Here is a 13789-nt window from a genome sequence, read left to right on the forward strand (position 1 = left end):
GTCAAACCACCCTTATATTGCAGGTATAAATCCCACTTGTTAGTAGTATATAATCCTTTTAATATGCTATTGAATTCAGCTTATATTTTGTTGAGGGTATATTGGATTATATAGTGCTTTGAATTCTGGCTATTCTAATAGGTGTGTACTGTTGCTAAGAATGTAAATTGTTGCAGCTGGCATGGAAAATCATAGGAAGGTTCCACAAAAAACTAAAAATAGAACTACCATATGATCTGGCAATTCCACTTCTGGGTACTTACCCAAAGAAAATGGAAACAGTAATTCAAAAAGATATACGCACCCTTATGTTCATTGTACAACAGCCAAGATATGGAAGCAGCCCAAGTGTCCATTGACAGGTGAATGGATAAATATGTTGTGTGTATATATATATACAATGGAATACTACTCAGGCATAAAAAATACCTTGCCATTTGCAAGATGTATGGACCTAGAAGGTACTATGCTAAGTGAAATAAATCAGGGAAGGACAAATACCATATAATTTCACTTATATATAGAATCCAAAAAAAAAAAAAAGGAAAAAGAAAACAAAATAAACAGACTCAAAGAAAAAACTGGTGGTTGCCAGAGGGGAAGGGGTGGGAAGATGGGCAAAATAAAAAGATTTGGGGGGATTAAGAAATACAAACTTGCAGTTATAAAAAAAAAAAAGTCATGAGAATAACAAGTACAGCATAGGGAATATAATCAGTAATATTAAAATAACTCTGTATGGTGACAAATGGTAACTACGCTTATCCTAGTGAGCATTTTGTAATGTATGTAAATGTCAAATCATTATGTTGTACACCTGAAACTAATACAGTATTTTGTCAATTATACTTCAATTTTTAAAAGGATTGCAATAGTAGCAATATAGCCTTAAGAGCTGATTGATCATTAAAAACTTATAACATGGGGGGCGCCTGGGTGGCTCAGTTGTTTAAGCGACTGCCTTCGCCTCAGGTCATGATCCTGGAGTCCCTGGATCGAGTCCCGCATCGGGCTCCCTGCTCAGCAGGGAGTCTGCTTCTCCCTCTGACCATCCCCCCTCTCATGTGCTCTCTCTCATTCTCTCTCTCTCAAATAAAGAAATAAAATCTTTAAAAAAAAAAAAAAAACTTTTAACATGGGCACCTGGGTGGCTCAGTTGGTTAAGCATTGCCTTCGGCTCAAGTCATGATCCTGAAGTCCTGGGATCAAGTCCCACATTCGGCTCCCTGCTTGGCGGGGAGTCTGCTTCTCCCTCTGACCCTCCCCCCTCTCATGCTCTCTCTCTCAAATAAATAAATAAAATCGTCAAAAAAAACCCCCAACTTATAACACATAAAAAAGGGCAATGAAAACACAGATCTTAAGCCATTTATATCAACATCAATGATCTAAATATAAAAATTAAACAAGAGAATAAGACAAGACAGACTAGGAAAAATATCTTCAAGACTTACCCAGTAAAAGACTATCACTCAGAATATAAAAGAACCCAACAAGTGAACCAGATGAAAAAATGGGCAAAAAACCTGAATAGATACCTCACCAAAGACATACAGATAACAAATAATCATATGAAATGATACTGCATATTTCAGGTCATTGGGGAATTGCAAATTAAAATAATGAGATACTTCTACACACCCATTAGGATGGCCAAGATCCAAAGCACTGACACCACCAAATGCTGATAAGGATGTGGAGAAACAAGAACCCTCAATCACTGCTGGTGGGAATGCAAAATGGTACCAGCCACTTTGGGAGCCCGTTTGGCAGTTTCTTATAAAACTAAACATACTTTAACCCCATGATGCAGCAATCATGCTCCTTGGTATTTACCTAACTAAGCTGAAAACGTATGCCCAAACAACCTGCACACAAATGTTTATAGCAGCTTTATTCGTAACTGCTAAAAGTTGGATGTGAATGAATAAACAAACTGAGGAACATGCAGGCAATGGGCTATTTAGCGCTAAGAAGTGGGATATCAAGCCTTGAAAAGGCGGAATCTTAAATGCATATTGTTGTGAAATTACTCAATTTGAAAAGGCTACCGTATGATTCCAAACGTATGACATTCTCGAAAAGGCAAAGCTGCAGAGTGGTCAGGAGTTGGAGGGAAGAGAGTGTTGAATAGATGGAACATGAAAATTTTAGAGCAGGGAAGCTATTTTGATGACACTATAATGGTGGATGTGGGTGGCCATTATATACTTGTCAAGGCCCACAGACTATACAACACACAAAGTGAACCCTGTTGTAAACTATGGGCTTTGGGTGGTAACAATAAGTCAATGTAGGTTTGACAACTGTACCACTCTGGTGCAGGCTGTTGACAGTAGGGGAAGGGGCTGGAGCAGTATTTCAGAACTCAGTAGTACTTTCTGCTCAATTTTTCTGAAAACCTAAAACTTATAAAAATCTATTAATTAAAGCAGAACTAAATTATAATCTATAGAACCAAATACTTGAAGCAGGAGTAGTAGTAATTTCTTGGCAAACGTCCAGTACAAAATCCACACATTCACATCTGTACTCAAGGTATCAAGCAACACTGAGGCTGGCTAGGACAGAGCACAGCAATCAATCACTGGGATGCAAGTCAATGGTAGCTGTGGGCTCTCCACCATTTATTCCTTATTAACATATGGCCCATCCAAAGGGAATGTTGGTCTCTTCAAACGAGGTCGCTTTTCCTTCCCCAGTGCAATTAATCTTTTCATCATCTTCTTATTTCTATAAAGAAATTTAGGATTAGAGAAGAATTTTGAAAAATTATTAGAGTAAGATAGACCATTCCATACCCACCGCAATAAATAAGGAATCCACCTCTGGAGTTCCTTAGTAGTTTGCCCCATCCCTAAGAATGGTGGGTAAAAAGATTTTCTGTGGTGAAGAAAGGAACAGTACTGTCCACTTAATATCAGGGCTCATATTCTATATACTACAATACTATACACTTTCTTTACTTATTTTTTTTTTTTTAACATTTGTTTATTTGTATGTAATCTCTACATCCAACTTGGGGCTCAAACTCATGACCCCCGAGATCAAGAGTAGCACGCTCTACTGACTGAGGCAGCCAGGCACCCCAGTTCCACTTCCTTTATATTTACACTTTCCTTTTCTTTTTTTTTTTTTTTAAAGATTTTATTTATTTTTTTGACAGAGAGAAACACAGTGAGAGAGAGAACACAAGCAGGGGGAGTGGGAGAGGGAGAAGCAGGCTTCCTGCGGAGCAGGGAGCCCGATAACGGGGCTCGATCCCAGGACCCTGGGGTCATGACCTGAGCCGAAGGCAGATGCGTAACGACTGAGCCACCCAGGCACCCCTACCCTATTTTGTTTCTACTGCCCCTCTCAACGTATCCTCAAAAAGGCCACCACCAACGGTGTCCTAAACTGACATTCCCAACAGCACAGCATTAGCCATAGTCTTACATGGCCACCTCACAGCCAACCATCTCCTTCTGAAACTCTCTGCCCACTGCTTTCTTTTTCCACTCATCTTTCAGCCTCTACCTGTACTTTTTTAGTCCCCATTACTCACCTGCCATTGATATGCTGATTCTCTTTTGGGTTCTTTCCTCTACATCCCCCTATGCACAATTTATATGGTAAAGACTCCCGAATGTGCTTCTCTCTAGCCTACGCTTCTCCCAGAACTCTAGACCCCTGGCCAGCATGTCCTATGTATCACATTCCTGGCCCCTGAACCGGACTGCTGCCTCTCCATCTAATAAGATAACAACTATTCCTTGTACTCCTACATCTCTTAAATTTGTTCCATTCCTCTTTAAATTCTTTGCCAAGCTCATAGATTATCTTTCCAGAATTATTATAGTAATCTCTTACCTTCAGATTGAGTTTCTGTTCCAAGATTTCAATCCACTTCCTTAAAAAAGCCTTAGTTTTCGTCCACTCTCATTTCATATCACCTCCACCCAATTCCACTGTCAAAAGCTGAATTTTGTACTCAAACATTAGGAGTGCTATGGTCTACATAAAATCTAAAGCAGGGCTTATGTGTATGCTCATTGTGTATTCCCCCGGATGGTGAGTATATAGTTATCATATTCTCAAAGGAGTCCCTGTCCCAAAAGTGACTAAGGAGTTAAGAGGATAATATGAGACCTTTTATATAGATATAAAATTTGGGGAAACAAAAACAAACTTGCAGTGGTGTGCTCCTCCCTTTCCCACTTATTAGTCAGTATAAGCTTCAAACATACTGACCTGTTTGCAATTTCTAGATACGTCATATTCTTTCACTTCCATGTATTTGTATGGGCTGTTTCCACTATTTAGACCAACTTAATTATTACTTCCCAAATGGTAAACTCTTCTTCAGTACATGTAATCCCTTGGGAAGTTTCCCTAAGCTACTCCAACATAAGAACTACCCCTACAGGGGCGCCCGGGTGGCTCAGTCGTTAAGCGTCTGCCTTCGGCTCGGGTCATGATCCCGGGGTCCTGGGATCGAGCCCCGCATCGGGCTCCCTGCTCAGCGGGAAGCCTGCTTTTCTCCCTCTCCCACTCCCCCGCTTGTGTTCCCTCTCTCGCTATGTCTCTGTCAAACAAATAAATAAAATCTTTAAAAAAAAAAAAAAAAAGAACTACCCCTACATTTTCATAGCATCTCTTACTCCTTTTCATTCCAGAGAGCTACATGGACTTTGTCTTACTAATTTGTGTATCCCTAGTAAAGAATCTGACATGTGAACTCCAAGTCTTTTTTTTTTTCGTTAAAACATGTCTCTAAAATGGAGGCAGTTAAGGTTCTAACTTGAACACTTTGTTAGGGTTTCTAAGATGAAGCCACATCTATCCGAGTTCTAGTCCACTACTGTTTTTTGTTTCCTATTTTTGCCTGAACTATACGGCAAATTAAGCAAACAGCTTATTGCCCTCCGCCTTCTCCTACTAAATTATTCAGAAACCTATCCAGACATCTCTAAGTATACCATACTTAGAAAAATACTTAAGGGTTACCTCTTAGCACATTCAGGGCATAACATATTGTCTTCTAGGCCTGGGGATGGGAACGTGCAGGCAGGTAACAGGAAGAGAGAGATCATCCTCTTGGGGGTGTCAGGCACCCAGGCCTGACCTGCATGAAACTGTAGGCGAACCCAGCCTTGTGTGTCTGCCAAGAGAGGTCTGCCATGGACCACACACCACCGGACACCTGAGGAGGGGAAGAGAAGCAAATATAAACAGCAAAAATCAAGTAATGGCGCCCTAATCCAACCTCTCGGCAAGTCACTCTTGGTTTTGCTCTTATGTTCTATTGATGAATCAACTGAATGAAAAGTAAGAAAAATGTACACTGAAGATACTATAATCTGACTTCACAAATTATATAGCACAAGGGCTAACAATTAACTTTTTGGAATGGTTGCTCTGTGTCCAAGATTTTGCTATGTGGTTTACATGTATGAATACATTTATTCTTTTTTTTAAGATTTTATTTATTTGAGAGAGAGAAAGAGAGAGAGAGAGAGCACAAGCAGGGGGAGCGGCAGAGGCGGAGGGAGAAGCAGGCTCCCCGCTGAGCAAGGAGCCCAATGTGGGACTCGATCCCAGAACCCTGAGATCATGACCCGAGCGGAAGGCAGACGCTTCACTGACTGAGCCACCCAGGCGCCTCTGAATACATTTATTCTTAAGAGCATTATTAGTATTTACCTTCTCTTTACTTTTATTTGCAGGTACAGCAACTGTAGTTTATCGTGTTAAATATCATAATTTTCCCAGAACCAAGACATGGATCCAGATATTCTGATTGACAGCCCATTTACCCAGCCATTACGTTACACTGCCTCAGCTACACAAAACAGGCTAAAGGATCTTTGTTTAGAAATCTAAGGAATAGGGGCGCCTGGGTGGCTCGGTTGGTTAAGCGACTGCCTTCGACTCAGGTCATGATCCTGGAGCCCCGGGATCGAGTCCCGCATCGGGCTCCCTGCTCGGCAGGGAGTCTGCTTCTCCCTCTGAACCTCCCCCCTCTCATGTGCTTGCTCTCTCTCATTCTCTCTCTCTGAAATAAATAAATAAAATCTTTAAAAAAAAAAAGAAATCTAAGGAATAGGGCGTCTGGGTGGCTCAGTCGGTTAAGCCTCTGACTTCGGCTCAGGTCATGATCTCAGGGTCCTGGGATGGAGCCCTGCATCTGCGCAGTGGGGAGTCCGCTTCTCTCTCCCTCTACACCCCCCCTCCCCGGGCTCTTGAGCTCGTGTGCGTGCAGCACACTCTCGCTTGCTCTCTCAAATAAATAAAATCTTTAAAAAAAAAAATTAAAAGCCTAAGGAACAATCTAATTGGGAAGATGGGAAATTTGAGAGGAAACAAAGTCCTACAGGTATCAACTGTATGAAATTGAGAGAAAGGAGCAGTCACTGGGGGCTTAAATGTCTGTAAAATCTCTCCAGACTGTAAGCCGAGAGTAGACACTACGTGTCTTCCGCACAGTATATTCGGAGGCCAGGCACACTCCTGGATCACAGTAGGTGCTTAATAACTGCTGAATGAAGAGGAACTAAAAGGCTGAGTTAGCGTGTGTGTGATGCTACTAGCTCATATGGCACATTAATGAAAATCGGAAAGAGGTGTCCTTTTCGGGAAAGCAGTCCTCCAGAGACGGCTCCGGGGCTGCACAGTGCTTGTGCGATTCAGCAAAAGGTGCCCGCTCCTCCTCACCGAAGGGAGTGCAGCGTGGGGTGCAGACAGGAGGCCAATTTCAGCTCCCTTTCTTCCTTTTGGCTGGATTTCTTGTGAGTGAACATCAGCCCTGCATATAACAAAAACCCTGAACACTTCTGGTAATGGAGTGGAGAGAGGAAAAGAATTCAAGCCAAAAAGAAGGAAGAGGACTTTGTGCTGGCCTGAGATGGGTTCTGCTGGACATGAAAACAGAACTATGACACACGGGAGTGGGAGTTGGCCAAAAGTGGGGCTAAGTTCCTCTCAAGATCCCTTAAGAGGAAAAGGGCCCCAAATGGGCCTACTTTTAATGTGCCAAGTGGTATCTTGCAAGGCTCAAAATTATTCTATGATGCAGAATAGTTGCAATCAGCACTTTGTACATCAGGATACCAGGGCTTACACTAAGTAACCTGCCAATGCCAGGCACCTAGGCTCTCTCAAATAAATAAAATCTTTAAAAAAAAATTAAAAGCCTAAGGAACAATCTAATTGGATTAGGAAATAAGGATCTGAACCAAAGCTGTTCAGCTTTAACACTTGCATGCTTGTTCACTGTGTTACGATGGCCTTCGAAGGGAGAGAAAGGGGAAGGCCTCACACTGTGGCTGACCACATTAACAGATTATGCTTTCTTCCCACCTTGAACTTCTGCTTATGATGAGAAAGGGTCACCACTCAATCACTTAGCTCAGACATTGGTCCACACAAAACTTAACTACCTGTCAATGAAAAGATAATTCCTAAGTAAATCTAATATCCAATCTATGATATTTTCACTCTTTCCCTTTTACTGCCTTTCAGTATGGGACTAACAAAATTTAACCTTCTTTCTCTGGACTAGTAGTCAGTCTATTTTTTTAAAAGTAGGCTCCACACCCAATGGGGGGGCTTGAACTCATGATCCATGAGATCAAAAGTTTGTATCCTCTATGGACTGAGCCAGCCAGGTGCCCCTTTTAAGGCTGATCTTACCAGAGGCTTGCAGCAGAAAGGTCTCAACAGAAGCAGGAATGGAACGTGAATTCACAGACTTGGATTGACTGGCTCTTGCAGCAATTCTTGACCATGCTGCCAACATGCCTTCCTGTGCTGAAGTTACCACCTCGACGGTATTAATCCCTTCCTCTCTCTCACTCTTCTTACAACTTTTCCAAAGCTTTGCTTTCTTGGTCAACATCTTGCCTTTCCTCGAACATGACTGCAATTTAGCTTCTGGTGATGTTTCAGGAATATTCTGCAAATGGGATTCATGGTGAGTTTTCAGCGAAGTGCTACTGCCCCTAAAGACTTTTGTGTTTTGTGTCAATTTTATCATTTTTTATACATTGACCCATGTGTGGTAAGTGTAGGAAATATTTAGGATTATTAGTTTCCTTAGAGCAACTTGGAGAAATTTTTGATTGTTAAAACTGGGGGCAGGGGAGTGGGGGAAGCAGAAGGCATTGCCACTGAGATGTAGTGGGTAGAGGCCAGGGATGTTTAGGCCTAAAATGCACCAGATAGCCCCACCCCCAACCAAAACAAATTATTTGGCCCAAAAAGGCAAGAGTCTTTTTTTTTTTTCCAATTGAAGTGTAGTTCGCATACAATATTATATTAGTTTCAGGTGTAAAACATAGTGCGTCAACATTTACATACATTACCAAGTGATCACTGTGTAAGTCTAGCTACCATCTGTCACCATACAAAGTTGTTATAATATGACTGACTATATACCCTATGCTGTGCATCCCCATGTCTTATGTACTTTATAACTGGAAGTTAGTAACTTTAAATTCCTATCCCTTATTTTGTCCAGCCCCCCACACCTCTTTTGTCAGGCAACCTCCAGATCTTTCCCTGTTTCTATGAGTCTGCTTCTGTTTTGTTTGTTTGGTTTTTTAGATTCCACATATAAGTGAAATCATATGCTATTTGTCTTTCTGTCTGACTTATTTGACTTAATACCCTTTAGGTCCATCCATATTGTCGTAAATGGCAAAGATTTCATTCCTTTTTATGGCTGAGTAATATTCCTTTGAATTATACCTACAACATCTTCTTAACCCAAAATGTCAATTGCCCTGGTTGAGAAATCTTGCCTTAGAGATACAACATCTATAGAGATGGTGGGATAGAAAGAACAATTCACAGTCAGAACTCACCTTTACACTGTCATCACACTCCTTACTCACCTGGTTTATTTCAGGGTAAGCATGTTTCTGGAGCCTCAGATAAACCTCTATTTTCTAAGGACATTAAGATGGGAAATGAAAATTACGAATTGGCAAAGCTTTCCACACTTGCTCTGTGCTGCAGTTTCCCACCAGTGTACTCACCCGGCCATCGGTACTCAAATTCAATTGTTGGCACCAGCTCCGCAAAGTGTTCCAGCGTACTTTATTAAATGGAGGCAAACTGGTTGGCAAGGGAAGGATTGGTGTATTACAACAACTATGTTTTGGGCAAAACTTGAATTGTTCATTTATTTGAGGATGACAAACTGAGAAAAGAAGGAAATCAAAGTAGTAATAATTTAGTATTTTTAAGATGACAATTTAACAAAGTTCTTGCTAATTTCTTACAACCCAATTTACACACACACACACACACACACACATCAACTATTTTTCCTCTATTACAAGTAATAGATTCTGTAACTAAAGGACTTACCCAAGATCACATCTCCATTAAAATGGCAGATCTGGAAATCAAACCTACATTTTGAAATTCTTTTTTTTTTTTTTTTAAAGATTTTATTTATTTGTCAGAGAAAGAGAAGAGAGCACAAGCAGGGGGAGCGGCAGGCAGAGGGAGAAGCACACTCCCCACTGAGCAAGGAGCCCAATCCCAGAACCTGGATAGAACATTATATTGGATTGCTATTCCAAAATGTCTAGATTTTGGACCAGAAACACTAGTTGTCTTTAGAGAACTCAAAGAAACCACCCAACCACCAATGATCCTGCATTCCATCAGCCTACCTCATTTTCCTTGGCAGCACCCCATCTCACCTCACTGCTTGGGTGTAACCTATCACTGTTTACTTTGCATTGAAGTCCTCGTTCATGGCCCAGAAAATAAAATCATTCTGAAAATACTTATTTGATACCTTTATGTGAAGCACTAAGAACAGATTCAAAGGGTCATGACAGTAAGAGCTGTTAGATATTTGATCAGTAATTACTTACCAAGCAAAATACTAATCTGAGGAGATGTTGATGAAGGGGTCCACGTTTTCAGCTATTTGATGAATAAGTTCTGGGGATCTAATGTACATCGTAGTGACTATTATTAACACTATTATGCTGTGTGTTTTAAAGTTGCTGGAGCAGGGGCACCTGGGTGGCTCAATCGGTTAAGCATCTGACCCTTTTGATTTCGGGCTCAGGTCATGATCTCAGGGTCGTGAGATTGAGCCCCACATCCGGCTCTGTGCTGAGCATGGAGCCTATTTAAGATTCTCTCTCTCAGGATGCCTTGGTGGCTCAGCCAGTTAAGCACCTGCCTTCGGCTCAGGTCGTGATCCCAGTGTCCTGAGATCAAGTCCCACATCAGGCTCCTTGCTCAGCCAGGCCCCTGCTTCTCTCTCCACCTGCCGCTCCCCCTGCTTGTGCACTTGTTCTTTCTCTCTCTCTGATAAATAAATAAAACTTAAAAAACAAAAACAAAAAGTTTCTCTTTCCCTCTCCCTCTGCCCCTCCCCACCCTCCACATGTGCTTGCTCATGCATGCGAACACACGCTCTCTCTCTCTCTCTCTCTCCCAAAAATATAAAAAATAAAGTTGCTGAGAGCAAATCTTTAAATGTTCTCACCATGGGATGGAATGGGAGTAGGGAACTGTGTGAGGTGATGGATATGCTACTTAGCCTTATTTTGGTAATCATTTTGCAATATAAATGTGTTTTTATCAATCATCACATTGTACACCTTAAGATTACACAAGGTTAAATGCTGATTATATTTCAAAGCTGGAAAAAATCACTTGTCTTTACAAGAGATATGTAAAGTATGTATTAACCAAAACGAAGACAAGATTGAGTTTCCTGGGTTGGGAATTTGAATTCCTATCTAGCTGACTATAAGAACCATGCCCTGTCCAAGGCACACCACATGCCTATTTTGTGTGTCTTAAAAGCAAGGCATGGTGCCTAGCAATTGAGAAGTGTGGGAGTTTGAGAACTCTCTCACCACAGGTAATCAAGGTAAGATTTAAGATTTAAGATTTGTACAGTCAAAGGATAAGAAACAGAAATCTTTTTCCTGGGCTTCCCAGGGCTGGGGGAGCAGCAAACTGAGCAATCCTTCCTCATACCTTTATCGCTTGACCCAGGCATCTTCAGGCTGACTTCTGAAGTTGAAGAAACACTTGGTTCCATTTGATGTTCTTCATTAGGTTCCTCATTAACTGGAACCAATGTGAGAATCACACTTTCTTCCTCTAATGCCTCCTCTGAGAAATTCTGGAAAAGGAAATGTCAATTGAGGATTCTCATCTGATACCATAAAACTAACTGCTTACTTTCAAAGCACAATTAATAAGAAACTCAGAAACCAGTAGGTGGCTGGAGAGAAGACTCACAGTGATTCCTTGAATTTGATGTTGATTAGCAGACCATTTATTAGATAAGAGAAACAGGGTTGCCTGGCTACGAGGTGTGTGACTCTTGATCTCGGGGTTGTAAGTTCGAGCACCATGTTGGGTATAGAGATCATTTTAATAATTTAACATTTAAAAAAAAAAATGGCAAGAGGGGTGCCTGGGTGGCTCAGTCAGTTATACATCTGCCTTCAGTCAGGTCATGATTCTGGGGTCCTGGGATTGAGCCTCCGTCAGGCTCCCTGCTCATTGGAGAAACTGCTTCTCCTTCTCCCTCTGCCTGCCATTCCCCATGCTTGTGTTCTCTCTCTCTCAAATAAATAAATAAAACCTTGTCAAAAATAAAAATAAAAAATGGTAAGAGAAACAATGAGGAAATTGACAAAAGTAGATTTACAGGTGGATGTAAATGAAAGGATAGGTCTCAAGTTTGGGGAAACCACCTCTCTCAAGGCCTTCCTCTCCCTCAGCTAAAACAAATACTTGCATTTTATCTGCTAAATCTGTACGGAACGAGTTCCTGCCTTCCCACCTTCTATCATGATTCCCGATGATTCCCAACTCCAGCTATCATCAACTCTCACTGGTAGATGCAATAATTTCCTAGCATTCCAAACTCCATTCTGACACCATTCTTTCTGAAGACTGCTCTCCTGCTTTAAAAAAACAAAAACAAAAACACTTCAATGGCTTATCATTGCTATTCAGGTTAAAGACAAAACTCCCTTGTGTGACCTACAAATTTCTGGAGTCTGACCTCTGCCTGTCACTCAGCTCAAGACCCCTGAGCATTCTGAGATCCAGCCATACTGGCCTTATTTCAGCTCCATGACCTGAGGGGAATGAATATACATTTTACTCTGTTGCAATCACAGCAACACTCAAAGTGCCCAGCACCGGGTGGGCAGTCAGAACTCTTTTAATGATCTAATGAAAGAAAAATAGAATGGATAGGTAGTAAGGAGCTAACATTTACTGGTTTTGTATAGTACACATGCACTGTGCTAGGTGCTTTCTGTATTTCTGTCATTTAATCTTCAGAGCACATTTATAGTAATTTATCAGTTTTCCTATTTTAAAAATTAGGTAACTGAATCTCAAAAATTAAATGAACCATGCCATAGAGTATACTATGCTTCAAAGTTTCCTCCCAGGGGCGCCTGGGTGGCTCAGTCGTTAAGCGTCTGCCTTCGGCTCAGGTCATGATCCCAGGGTCCTGAAATCGAGCCCCACATCGGGCTCCCTGCCCCGCGGGGAGCCTGCTTCTCCCTCTCCCACTCCCCCTGCTTGTGTTCCCTCTCTCGCTGTGTCTCTCTCTGTCAAATAAATAAAATCTTAAAAAAGAAAAAAAAAGTTTCCTCCCAAATCCAAAGGTAAATAAACTCCATTCCACTCCACTCCATTCCAAGTATTGCCAGTACTTTCTTCTCAGAACAGCCAAGTGGATCTGATGGGGCCACGCCCTTCCCACTTCCCTCCCTTCAATGGCTTCCCATTGCTCACACTCTCATCCTGCATATGTATAACTTCTTTTTTAAGATTTGATTTTTAATCTCTACACCCAGTGTGGGGCTCGAACTTAGAACCCCCAAATCGAGGCTCACAGGCTCCACCGCGGGAGCGAGCCAGGCGCCCCTGTGTACTTTCAAAGCACTCCCGCACACATTCATACAAAGGAACCGGGGGAATACTACTCCACTCCAGAGATACGTGGGGGCTCAGACCAGCGATATGACTCGCCCACCACCATATACTTAATGTCTAGGAGTAGGACACACTCCCAGAGGAAAGAAACCAAATTGGTCACTTCACTTTCTGACCTTATCCACATTACCTTTTCTCACTTTCTTTTTATTGTCGCTCTCCACTTCTTTACGTTTTTCTCTTGCCCACCTACATCTTTCTACAGAATCCATCTCTTACTTCGGCTTAAGAACGGCAATCTTTACTTTGTCTTTTTCACTCTCACCCAAATTTTCTCAAAGCCACAATCGTGCAATAAAAGTAATAATCCACTTGCAAAGAGGAGAGTCTCCAAGACCGGAGATTTCTTACACCCAGAAACTAAAATTGGGGGCAAGAAGGAAACATAAGCAAGCTCCGGAAAGTCTCTGAAAAGTAAGTGTGTGGGGAAAATTCATTCTGTCGGAACTAAACTTACCTGCTCATTGTTCTCGTAACTGGAGTGCGCCATTTCCAGGAACAGTCAGAGGAAGGCAAAGCTAGTAGCAATCTTAGGACATCTGCCCTTCACTCTTTTTCACCTGAGGGCTTCCAACCTGATTTCTCCTTTTATAAGCAAATGTCTCTGTCTACTTACTTCCTGTTTCCCAGAAGAGCTGTTTTCCTTCCTACTCTTCTTCCCCTCCCACACTATCTGACGGTGTGATTTTTTATTTTTATTTATTTATTTATTTATTTTTTTTTTTAAGATTTTATTTATTTATTTGACAGAGAGAGACATAGCGAGAGAGGGAACACAAGCAGGGGGAGTAGGAGAGGGAGA

The 13789-nt window shown here is 41.6% G+C and overlaps 1 protein-coding gene across 1 annotated transcript; it reads right to left on the reverse strand.

The window, feature by feature from the left end:
• Positions 1-2627: 2627 nt before the first annotated feature.
• DPPA2 (developmental pluripotency associated 2) lies at positions 2628-13477 on the reverse strand. Its single transcript, XM_021692683.1, has 7 exons — positions 13445-13477; positions 10999-11146; positions 9021-9184; positions 8877-8930; positions 7675-7936; positions 4990-5185; positions 2628-2733 (listed from the first exon to the last, which is right to left on the reverse strand). The coding sequence occupies exons 1-7, from the start codon at positions 13475-13477 to the stop codon at positions 2628-2630; spliced, it is 963 nt and encodes a 320-aa protein (XP_021548358.1).
• Between the last annotated feature and the right edge of the window lie 312 nt (positions 13478-13789).

The sequence above is a fragment of the Neomonachus schauinslandi genome, chromosome 1 (genome assembly GCF_002201575.2).
Source record: "Neomonachus schauinslandi chromosome 1, ASM220157v2, whole genome shotgun sequence".
NCBI lineage: Eukaryota > Metazoa > Chordata > Mammalia > Carnivora > Phocidae > Neomonachus > Neomonachus schauinslandi.